Here is a 12810-nt window from a genome sequence, read left to right as displayed (position 1 = left end):
GCAAAAAGAAACTGATCTTAACCAAGATTGTACCACAGCAATAATTACCCTGTGATGACTATAAGTATTATAATTCATCTGTCACCAAATACTACTTCTATGACTAGCAAATTCCCACCACCTGTTATTTTCCCTATCCCTGTATTACTTAATCATAGGCTATCTAGAAATAAAGTACTGTCAACCATCTCTTTTCATTCTTTATATGTACCATGTACACATGTCCTACTGCAGTTCTGGCCAACCTTTCCCCTTTGCCCTTTGGAATTTCTGTTCCATAACAAAGCTTGTTGTTGTTTCACTGTTTCAGTCATGTCCAACTCTTAGTTATTCTATTTAGGGCTTTCTGGGCAAAAACACATTAGTGGTTTGCCATTTCCTTCTCCAGCTCATCTTATAGATGAGGACACTGGGGCAAATAGGGTTAAGTAACTTGCCCAGGTGACAAAGATAACAAGTGCCTGAGGCCAGATTTGAACTCAGGAAGATGAATCTTCCTGACTGTAGTCTTGGCACTCTATCCACTGTGTCTTCTAGGTGCCCCATAGTGAAGACAAGGTAAGGGAATAAGAATTTATTAAGCATATGTGCTAAGTGTTTTATAAATATCTCATTTGATGCTCACAACAACCCTGGAAGGCATGTTCTATTATTATCTCCAGAGAAGAAAACTGAGGCAGATAAAGGTTAAATGACTTCTCCAGACTCACACAGCTAATAAGTAACTGAGGTCACACTTGAACTCAGGTCCTCTTGACTTCAGGCCCAGCATTCTATCTGCTATACTGTCTAGGTGCCTAACGGTATCATAATCGTTCTTCAATTTGCTTTCACTGAGACCAACCAGCACTGCATCCCTGGGTATCCTCTCTTCATTACTGATTATACCTTCACTCATACCACTCTTCAATCCAAACACCAGTGCACCATACTGCCACTTCCAAAATCCATCCTTTCTACCATCTCTCAAGCAACCTGTCCTCCTCTTATAATGTTTCACCTTACGTCGATCATGGTAGCTATCATCTACCAAACACTCAGGTTGTTCTCTCTCCTTTCTCAAATTCAATACCTGGATCATCATTGTCTTCTCTTCCAATACTGTAGCCTTTCAACATTCATGTTGATGGGGAGAGGAGTCAAGATGATAGAGCAGAAGCAGGGACCTGCTAGAGTTCTCCAAAATCCCTCAAAATAACTGTAAAAAAGGATGCTAAACAAATTCTAGAGTAGCAGAAGCCACAAAATGACAGACTAAGGCAAATTTCCAGCCCAAGATAATCTGGAAGATCAACAGGAAGGGTCTATTGCACTGGACTGGGAGCAGAGTGCAGTTCGGCATGGGTGGCACAGAGATGGAGGAGGCCTTAAGGGACTGAATCCATGGCGGTTACTGCAGTTTCCAGACTTCTCAACCCACAAATGCCAAAGACAGCCTCAAAGGCCAGTGGGAAGGGTCTCTCACCTGGTTGGGGGGGGAAGAGTGTGGTCTGACCCCAGCTCTAGCCCCTGATCCAGCACCAGCCCCGGACTCAGCACCAGCCCCCAACCCAGCCCAAGGGCAGCAGCAGCCACTGCTGAAGCAGAGGCTGCTTTTGGAGCTATCCACTTAACAAAGAACTCAGAAGTCAAGTAACTGGCTGTGAAAATGAGCAAACAGGAAAAAAGAAACAGACAATAGATTCTTACTTTCTCAGTGAAGAGGTATTTTCTTACGTCACTAGTGATGAGAAAGATAATACAACCAGAAGAAGACAACAAAGCCAAAGCTCCTGCATCCAAAGCCTCCAAGAAAAATATGAATTGATCTTATGCCATGGAAGAGTTCAAAAAAGGATTTTGAAAATCAAGAAAGAGAAGTAGAGGAAAAAATGAGAAGAGAAATGAGAGTGATGCAAGAAAATCATGAAAAACAAGTCAACTGATTGCTAAAGGAGACCCTCAGAAAAGCTGAAGACAATAACACCTTTAAAATTAAGACTAACTCAAATGGCAAAAGAGGTCCAAAAAGCCAATGAGGAGAAGAATGCCTTAAAAAGCAGAATGGGCCAAATGGAAAAAGAGGTCTAAAGGCTCACTGAAGAAAATAATTCCTTCAAAATTAGAATGGAGCAAATGGAAGCTAATGACTTTAAGAAATCAAGATATTATAAAACAAAACCAAAAGAATGAAAAAATAGAAGACAATGTGAAGTATCTCATTGGAAAAACAAATGACCTGGAAAATGAATCCAGAAGATATTAAAAATTACTGGACTACCTGAAAGCCATGATCAAAACAACAGTCCCAACATAACCTTTCAAGAAATTATCAAGGAAAATTGTCTTGATAATCTAGACTCTGTGGGCAAAATAGAAATGGAAAGAATCCATCAATCACCTCCTGAAAGAGATACAAAAAGGAAAACTCCCAGGAATGTGATAGTCAAATTCCAGAGTTCCCAGGTTAAGGAAAAAATATTACAAGCAGCCAGAAAGAAACAATTCAAGTATTGTAGAAACACAAATAGGATAACATAAGATTTAGCTGCTTCTACAAAATAAGGGATCAGAGGTCTTCGAATATGATATTACAGAAGTAAAAGGAGATAGGATTAAAACGAAGAATCACCTACCCAGCAAATATTAGTATAATATTTCAGGGGAAAAAATGGAACTTCAATGAAATAGTGGACTTCCAAGCATTCTTGCTGAAAGGGCAGTAGATGAATAGAAAATTTGACTTTCAAATACAAGAATCAAGAGAAGCATGAAAAAGTAAACAGGAAAGAGAAACAAACCATAAGGGACTGATTAAAGCTGAACTGTTTACATTCCTATATAGAAAGATATTTGTAACTCATATTTGTAACATTATTGAGACAGAGATGGCACAGGGTGAGCTGATGATGATGGAAGGATATCTAAAAAAGAAAATTAAGTGTTGAGAGGATAGTACTAGGAGAAAGAGAAAGCGAGAAATAGAATATAATAAATCATTTCACACAAAAGGGGCAAAAAAGAGCTTTTACAATGGACAGAAAAAAAGGGGAAGGTGAGAGGGAATAAGTGAGCCTTCCTTTCATTGGATTTGGCTTCAGAAGGGAATAACATACACACTCAACTGGGTATGGAAGTTTATCCTGCCCTGTGGGCAAGTGGGTAGGAAGGGGATAAGAGAGGGTGGGATAATAGAAGGGACTGCAGATTGGGGGAAGGGGTAATCAGAAGCAAATACTTTGGGAGAGGGACAGGTCAAAGGAGAGAACAGAATAAATGGAAGGCAGGACAGGATAGAGGAAAATATAGTCTTTCACAACATAAGTGTTATGGAAGTGTTTTGCATGACTACACATGCATAACCTATATCAAAGTGCTTGCCTTCTTAATGAGGGTGGGTGGGGAAGGAGGAAGGGAGAGAATGTGGAATTCAAAGCCTTAAAAATAAATGTTAAAAATTGTTTTTAGATGCAACTAGGAAAATAAAACATATAGGCAATGGGATATAGAAATCTATCTTGCCCTACAGGAAAAGAAAAGAGAATCAGATTGGGGTCAGGGGTGAGGAGTGGGGGGATGGGCGTGGTGACAGAAGGGAGGGCAGACTGCAGGAAAGGGTAATCAGAATACAAGTTGTCGTGGGATGGGATGAGGAGGGAGCTGGAGAGAAAATCTGAAGTTAAAAATTCTGTGGAAGTAAATGTTGAAAATTGAAAATAAATTTTAAAAAAATTAATAGAAATCTAGATAGATATGCATAGAATGCTAATACTAATGACAGCTAGTATTTATAAAGTACTTTAAGGTTGGAAGAGTGTTTTAGAAATATCTCATTTTATATTCATAATAATTTAGGGATATATATGCTATTACTCTCATTCTACATATGTTACATAGGATGTATACATATGTCTATGTTTTCATGAATATGTATATATCATATGTATATATTCTTTACTTTCTATGTTTATCAAGGTACATGGATCATATGTCCCACATACATAGAATATCTTTCATTTATAATCAGTTTCTAACCCTAAGCTGTTACAACATGAAAAAAATTCACAAGGATAATACATTAAACATTTTTTAATTGTGAAGATGTTGTAAAGGTTCTATGAAACTGATATTTATAGCCTATCAATTATGGATGGTATTTAATAAAGACTCTCCAATATAGGACTGGAAAATATACAGCTTGGGGGAAAAAAAAGAAAACATTCATGTTGAAGTTTCTTCAAATACTCTAAACTCCCAGTTCCTCAATTTCCTCAAATTCCAAGACCTAACCTTCCACTCCACCTCAGCTACACAAAGGGATGATCACACCATGGCTTTCTGCATTGCCCATAAATGTTTTATTTCCTTCATCAAAAACTCTGACATTGCTCAATCTGACAATAACATATCATATCATCTCTCCTTATGCAACAGCCCTACTAAACTTATTGACTGTCCTTGAGATCTCCAATCTCTCCATCGTATCTGGCCTACTCTGACTTCACTTTCCTTCCTTCCCGATTCTGATCCTATTGCATTCTGAACCAAATGCACTCTACATTGTTCTGTATTCTCAAATTCTTTACCTCCTATTCTATTACCACTTTTCCTTGTCAAAGACCAGCCCTGGATTACTACCATCTACCTACTCTATTCCTATACATGGTGCTGAACATAACTGGAGGAAGTCACACAATCATGCTAACTAAACACATTACAAATGTATGTATGTTATCTCATTTCAATTGGGACTTTCCTGCAGTAAGGCAATCCTTTGATTTCTCTCTAATTGATTCCCTATCTCACTCCCCACAGAAACTATTCCAAACTTCTTTTCAAGCCTTCCATGCCAACTAAGGAGTCAACTGAGGATCTTGCATACTTTAAAGGGAAAACTGGAACCACTGCTCTGAACATATTGTTCACCACTTCTCTCCTCAAAACTCACAGACATCATTCCCAGTCTCTTCTGCTTTCCTCTAATCTCTAAAATGGCCCCTATCTTTGCCAAATACAACCTCTCTGCATGTACTTTGATTTCATTACTTCCAGTCATCTCAAGTAGTCCTTTAAATCTCGTCTCTCTAATCTTTAATCTCTTTCACATACACCCAAGCTTCCCCATTCCTAACAAAAACAAACCAAAAAAAAAAAACAAAAACTTCCCTAGACCCTATTTCTCCCTCAAGTTATCATCCTGTATCTCTCCTCACTTTCTAAGGCAAAGTCCTATTAAAAGCTGCCTACAGAGTTGCCTCTACTTCTTTATCACAAACTCTGTGGGTGTTACCCAATACTGGGACCTCTTCATTCTCTATTTTATTTCTCTTGGTTACTTCAATCAACTTCCACAGGTTTTACCATCATCTCTATAATTTACATATTTAAATATTTAGTCTCTCCCCTGTGCTTTAGTTCTGAATTTCTGTTCAATCATTCAGTTATATCAGATTCTTTCTGACCCCATGAACCTGTAGCATACCAATGCTATCCATGGGGTTTTCTTGGCAAGGATACTGAAGTGGTTTGCCATTTCCTTCTCTAGTGGCTTAAGGCAAAAAGAGGTTAAGTGATTTGCCCAGGGTCACAAAGATTATAAGTGTCTGAGGCCTTATTTGAACTCAGAGCTTCTTGGCATCAGGCCCAGAGCTCTTTTCAACTGAGGAACATTTCAGACTGGGTATTCCAACTCATCCCAAAATATATACAACAAGACCTACCCCTCTTCCAAACTTCCTTCTTCTATAGAAAATATCACCATTCTTTCCAACTTCTGGCTCATAACTTTGATGTCATCCTTAACTACCCACTCTGCTACAACAGTTATCCAATAAGTTCCCAAATCCTGCCATTTCTATCTCCACAACATCTCTGACATGCAAGCCTCCTCTATTCATATAACTACCAGTGTGATCAACATAAAAAAACCAACCAATCAAACATACAAATAAAAAACCAGTTCCGTTCTCTGTAAGGAGGAAACTAGTAGACTATTTAGGGTATTAAGTCATAAACAATATCATTCTCAAAATTTTGAGATGCACACGACACAATCAATTCAAACATAAAAATTTAATCCCTTCCCACCAAAAACTGAATTGAATTTATAGTCAACTCAAATTACTTGAGATTTTCAAAACCATTAAGAACTTAAAGTCAAAGGATTTCTTTTTATTTGTTTTCTTTTAAACCTCTCACCCTGTAAAAGGGATTTGAAATTTGGCAGTGCTCTTTCTCAACTTGTAATAGCTTAAGTGTACGCAACAGCCCTGCATTTTTCTCCTTCCAGAATAACACAACTGATTCTAACAGAGGAATCAGTTTATATCAGCTCTTTTTGGCAGTAAAATTCAACAATGATCTTGAATCTAGATCTCTATCTTATAGACATCTTTTCTTAAAAATCCACCTAGAAAGAGCTTTGGTCACTGAGACTACAAATTTCAAACATTTCATTAACCATATATACAAATACGCAAAAATCTCAGGAATATATCATTTGGTTTACTTCTTTTTTTCAAATTGTCTTTTCCCCAAAACATTTTTTACCAATGCCAAAACACCTGGGTATAGAAAACATACCACAAGGTCAAACAAGTTCACTAACATAATACAAAAGCAATATGAAAATATTGATAAGGAATTAAATTAATGAACTAAACTTTAGTGCAGTTGAAAAGTAAAGTGTCACCTCATAGTTTTGAAAATTTTAATAAGATAATTAATAGTTCATAAAATTACCTTTGTAATACTTAAAGATTTGACAGCCAGGTATTAAAAACTTTCCAGTTCCAATAACCTTCACATCCATTGTAATGTCTTAAATATTTTTACTAACTGGTAAAATTCTATGATTATTGTGCAGTTCAAGTATCAAAAATCCTTCCTAAACCAGACGCCTCCTGACAAGGACAGCTAAGATAGCTAGGCCTTTTGTGAAATAAAATGAAACAGATATTAAGGTAATCATTTCAGACCAGGTACTTTATTAAAACTGGTCCTTAAGAAAGACTTTTCATCTTAGGGCAAAATGAGTAAATGATTATTGACACTAAAAAACATAGGGCTTCTTTTATCTAATGATCCCTTACCCCTAAATTACTTATTAAAATAGGTCATCCAAGTTACGCTGACACTGGCTCTAGAAACTGCCATTATTTTGCAATCTGTTTTTATTCTTGCTGAAAGATCCTGAAAAACTACACACACACACACACACACACACACACACACACACACACACACACACACACACACACACACTCTCACACACACACACAGTCCCCAACCACAGATACATAGTTGTTTATACATCTGCTATTGAATTGACTTTCTCATTCACATGATCTAAGTCAATACTTCTTTTATGAAAACAGCTTTAAAATTCCACAAACTATATCTATTGGTCATTAATTCAAAATGTCAAACAACCTGAACTCCTGAGAGTGTAAGGTTATATTGGCACAGAGAAAGCCAACAAGTGATATTAGTTAGACCAAGTCTATTTTTAGTAGTGGCTTCTTTTTCTACAACCTAATATTGCTATCAAAACATAAGTCAATGAGTTAAAGTCATCAAAAAACAGTCATTCTGCTTTCAACTGTTTCAAAGTACACAGAACTAAACACAGCTAAAGAAAACATTTAGATTATTTCCTACTCTGAGTCCTTGCTGGCCCAAGGTAGAGAATGGATTTTGCAACATAGGTATTTTTTTTTTAATTTAGTGTCACTGAACTTGTCGATTTAGACATGTTCAAATAAATTGCTTCAGAGATTTTATATTTAAAACTTTAAATAGTAAGAAAACTGATGCAAAAAGTTCTTTCAGTTTATTCTTATTTAACACTACAGTAAAACATGCAATTGGATTGGATTATTTACTGCATGATCGGAGAATGCTAATTAGCTTTAAAATGTAGTATATTTAATATATAAATATATACACATAGATTTAACATTCAGTCTACTTATTATTACCTAATACATAGGGAAAAAAATCTATCATTCTTAATTCAAATCAGGAAGGTATTATAATTCACAATTACGATTACTGAAAGCTACCTGATATTCATACCAATTTCAAAAGATTATCTTCAGGAATACGATCAGAAAAGATTGATTACAATTATAAAATATCAATGAATTAGTTGAATTTTTGTTTTGAAATAATATCCCTCTGCTACTACAAAAATTTATATTATAAAAATTGATCAGAAAACTAAAAAATCTGATGAGAACATACATTATTAAAGACCTCTTGCTTAATAGGTATCTAATTTTATATTTTTTCTGATTTTAATTTATTTAATGGGATAGAATCTCACCGGGAAAGGAAAAATGTTGTCAGCTCTGTTCAAACTATCTTCCATCCAAGATTTGGGAGCAAAAGCTGAACTGGGCCGAGCATATTTCTGTAGCTGAATATGATTGCTTGCAAAATTTTTCTTCAGTGGCGAAATGGAGTTGAGAGGTGTTATTCCTCCATTGAGTCCTCTGCGGTGATCTCGGCCTTGGGAGCCTCCCCAGCCACCATATCCACCACCACCGGGGCTCCATGAAGAAGATGGTGTAGGTGAAGGACTTTGGTAGCTGCTCCACGGAGAGGGAGGCTTGTTTAGATTATTAGCCAAATGAGGCAGCTGATTAAAAGCAGCATTTCTGTGTGTAAATGGAGGTGGATGAGGACTAGCAGGAGACCTCCTCTGCTGCTGATGCTGATTGTGATGGTGTTGAAAATGAGGATGATGAGGGTGGTGCTGAGAAAGGGGTCCTATCTGAGGGGAAAAGCTGCCACCAAAGCCAGGGCTGACGTGATGCGGAAAATTTTGAAACAGCAGAGCACCATTATTAGCTGAAGCAGCAGGGACACCTCCCTGGTGAAAAAAACTTGCATCTTCATTGATTATTGTAGAAGAAGAAGGAGCAATAGCTGCTGACCAGTTACTGAAACCAGTAAGAGAGGATGCACTGGATGTTAAGGGCTGAGTTGAAGTACCTAACCCTGTAGCCTCTTGGTAGTCAAATCCTGTCAACACTGGGGATTCTATTCTTATTTTTTCCTTCCCATTGCCATTTTCTGAAGAGCTATCTCCTTGATTTTCTTCCGATTTGGCTTTCTCGGGTTCAGGCAGTATCCCTGCTTCCTGACCTTGACTGGGGGAGAGCTGCTGCTTTTCTAGAGAATCTTGCTGTTCCTGCTGCTGTTGCTGAGTTTTAGATTTTTCTGACCCCAGAATCTCATCCTGAATGTTATGGGCAGCTGGAGCAGGAAAGAGCCAAGCTGACCCAGCATTACTGCCATTGGCAGCTGTGTTATTATTTATAAAAGCAGCAGGGCTGGGGGTTGCATTTTGATGATGGTGTGGAGGCTGCAGATGTGGATGAAATCTGACTGGAAAAGCTGATTTATTCCCAGTATTGTTTTGCACCAGCACTCCAAACCCGTAATCCCCCATTTATTATTTTTATGATCTGAATTCTTACAACAAAAATGACAACCTAGTGCTTAAGTCTGCCTCCTTTCCTCCAACCCAAAATGAGTGTTTTAGAAATGTCTTATTATAGCTCAGTGATCCCAGCTTATCCCCACCCTAAATATTTCTGATTTGGAATTCTGGTATCTGAAAACCTAAAAAAATCTCTCTTAAGATATGGACATGAGTCAAATTGTGTTTATTTCTAAGGGAGAGGGTAGGAAGGGGGAAAAAAAATCAAGTCTTTGGTTAGTAAAATAGGTGGTTTCTTTTTCCAAAGGAAAATGCACATGAATGACAAAAACAGAGCTTCTTAAGCATTTATGGATGTAGAAGAATAAGCATTGCGCAGAGTAAAAAATATATCTATAATTTAACAATCATATGTTCTTCCTCAGCAGTTTTGACTCACCCACATATGAAATCTTTTAAGGATTAGGGGGGGGGGGAGAAGACGTCTTTTCTTGGCAGCTCAAAAAAAAATTTTTTTTAAATCAGGAATAATTTAAGAACATTATATATTATATATTTATGTATAAAGATATTATGTTACGTGGAGAGAAAGAAAGAAATGGGGTGGATTCCTGGTTCCGGGAAACAAAATTTCAGTCGAGGAAATCAGCATTGAATAGGAATGGGAGGGTGGCAGGAAGGTCTCTGCTGTTCCTGGTGCTGTTTCTGCGGCTCCTGGTGCAGTTTTTGCTCCTGGGGCTGTTTTTGTGGCTGCTGCTCTTCCTGCTCCCGGTGCAGTTCTTGCTGTTGCTGCTCCTGTTTTTCCTGCTTCTGGTCTCCCCCCCACCTCCTCTCCCCCATGAAATGGGCTGAAAACACCCGTTTCTCTCTAGGGGGGACAGAGATTTAAAAAGCAGGATTAAAGCGATTCACTGTGGAGGGGAGGGGGTCAAAACAATGCGGGGGGGCCTCAGCGGCCGCCGGCCGGGGTGTGCGGGGGAAATTGGGGCGCTCTGGAAGGAAGGTCCTGCCACTGCTGCTGCGGTTTCTGCCTCGTCCCCTCTCTGCGGCTCCGGGGTTTTTTTTTCCCTCATGGGACCCGGGGGCGGTTTGTTCGGTTTCTCAGTTCGATTCTCCGCAGGAAGAAAAAAACAAACAAACAAACAAAAAAACCAACACTGCGATTATTCTAACGGAGAAATGTCCCCCTTTCTTTCTTTTCTGCCCCCCGAAAGATTTAAATAATGATTTACAGTTTTCTCCTCACGGTTCCTGGGCCGCCGCCGTCTCCGCTGGCCCCGTAGTCAGTGCCGTCTATGCCGCGGCCTTCTCCTTCCTCGTCGGTTTCTCTTCTTCCTCCTCCTCCTCCTCTGCTGTCTCCACCGCCACCGCCTCCCGGTGCCCGGTCTCCCCGCAGCCGCCTCCGACTCCTCCTCAGGACCGAGCCGAGTGAAATGACAACCAGCTGGAAAGACCGAGAGACACTTCCGGTTCGGGGAGGGAGGGGCGGGGCGCCTCGAGAACCCCCGCCCACCCACCCAAAGACCAATCTATGAGCGAGTTCTGCGATGACCACACCCCGTCCCCATTTGGGCCCCGCCCAGGAAGGTCGAAAAAGATACCTCCGGTGACGCCCCAGTAAACTGGAACCCGCCCATTAAGGTCATTAACTTGGATTCCCCTCCTCCACCCTCTCAGTAAACTCGACCCGTCGCCATCTTAAGTGAGGGCAAAGGAATCCATTGCTGATTCCGCTCCCTGGCTGGGAGGTGACTGAAGAAGAGTGAGACGAATGGGAGATACCTGCACCCCTACGCCACCTGAGGCAGGAAGGCGGAGTATTAAGAAACCAAACCGACGACCTGCGAAAAGCCGGGGAGCGGCGTTGCCCATAGCCAAGGTGGCGCCCCGGGCGTCACGTGCGCCAATCCCGGCTCCGCCCCGGAGGGCTCTGGAAGGCGAGGCGGTGCCTGCCCTGCCTGCCCTGCCTCCGCAGCTGGAAAGGTTAGAGCTCCTCCCCAGCAGTGCTGAGAGCTGCGTTTCTTCTGGCCTCGGCTGTAGGCCGGTAACCGGGCAGAGCCTGGCTGGGCGTGTGGCCTCTTTGACTGCGGTTGACCCCGAGGCCCGGCACCTTGCGCTGCAGGCCCCTCCTCCTTGGCCGATGAAGCCAGGATGACTTGCATAGTAGCGTCGGAGGGTGGGCTGTCTCAGAGTCGAAGTGATCCATGCCTGGGCCTGCACCGCTCCTTTTCCCAATGTAGGAAAGGATTTGGGATATCTGGCAGCCCAGCCCCTTTATTTTACCAAAAAGTTTAATGACTTGACCTAGGGCATTGGATCTCAGGTTTAGAATTGGAAGTGACCCTATTCGTGAGCTAGACCCGCCCTGCCTCCCCGCCCCCCCAAACCTAAGAGATTTGCCCGAGGTCACAGAAGGACTGACCCTCAGGGCTGAAGTTCCAAACCTTTGTCTAACCCAAAGCGTCCTTGCACAGATCCGGAAACAGGCCCTGGAAGGAAGGTGACCCTGCTCAAGGTCACAGAGGTAGCCGCAGCCTTGCCCTTTCAGGCTGCTTCGTGTTGGTTGGAGGCACCTTCTCGCCAGGCTTTCGAGAACTCTAGTTTATGTTCCTGGAATAATTAGAGATAAAAGGGATGTGAAAGATCACCTTGGGTTGGGGGAGGGGGTGGGACTGGATGAGGAAAAAGGCCACAGAAGCAGATTCTGAATTTCAACCCGTATCCTGCTGGCCTCCTCCACCCTGCTTCTGTCCGATACCAGATACTGAAGTGAACCCTAGCATAAAGCCAGTTTTAAGAGTATAAGGGCATAATATAATGGTGCCCTTGGAGGGGTTCCTTTAGTCCAGATCTTTCCTTTGGCGTTGAAGGGACTTGCCTAAGGTTTCACAACCAATTAGCTGCAAACCTTGTTCTAGAATGCAGGTCTGGTGGCTCTTACCTGGTGTCAGGTCTTTTTCTGCTATTCTGTTTCAAAATTAAAATCTAAGGCTCCTTTGGACAAAATATGAATACATGTTTGGAGTCGATCGGGTTAGAGGGAGCAGAACCACGGATAATACCAGACATTAAAGCACAACCCCTGGTCTGTAAGGCATTACGTGAAACAGTTATTTAAAAAACAATAGGTACTTATTAAATGCCTACTTAACTCAAGGGGAGGCCTAACTTCTGCATCATTCCCTGTAGTGTCAGGTGCAGACCTTTTCTCCTTTTGTAAATTTCACAAGTCCCATCTCATTAGCATACGATGCTACATCCTGCTTTACTGAGATGTTGAAAGTGACAAGGAGAAAAGCACTAGTGTCTTTTTAAAGACGACCATTTCCTCATCTTCTGGAATATTTCCTGCACAGAAACTGGGGGATCATGGTCAGTGAACC

At 40.8% G+C, this 12810-nt stretch overlaps 1 protein-coding gene across 5 annotated transcripts in view; it reads right to left on the bottom strand.

Annotated features, from left to right (window-relative positions):
- The window catches only part of CPEB4 (cytoplasmic polyadenylation element binding protein 4), an 80659-nt gene extending 69776 nt beyond the window's left edge, over positions 1-10883 (bottom strand). For 2 of the 5 annotated variants that reach the window (XM_072630993.1, XM_072630995.1), the window contains exons 1-2: positions 10660-10882; positions 8306-10539 (exon numbers count right to left, since the gene is read on the bottom strand). In XM_072630993.1, the coding sequence (XP_072487094.1) occupies positions 8306-9436 (1131 nt within the window). In that variant the 5' untranslated portion in view covers positions 9437-10539; positions 10660-10882. Of the gene's footprint in view, positions 1-8305; positions 10585-10659 lie in introns of all 5 variants that reach the window. The other 3 variants (XM_072630996.1, XM_072630997.1, XM_072630994.1) reach the window with 2 other exon arrangements.
- Positions 10884-12810: the final 1927 nt, after the last annotated feature.

Source organism: Notamacropus eugenii, chromosome 1, assembly GCF_028372415.1.
Source record: "Notamacropus eugenii isolate mMacEug1 chromosome 1, mMacEug1.pri_v2, whole genome shotgun sequence".
NCBI lineage: Eukaryota > Metazoa > Chordata > Mammalia > Diprotodontia > Macropodidae > Notamacropus > Notamacropus eugenii.
The sequence above is the reverse complement of the archived record's forward strand: the minus strand, read 5'-3'. Positions and strand labels throughout refer to the sequence as shown.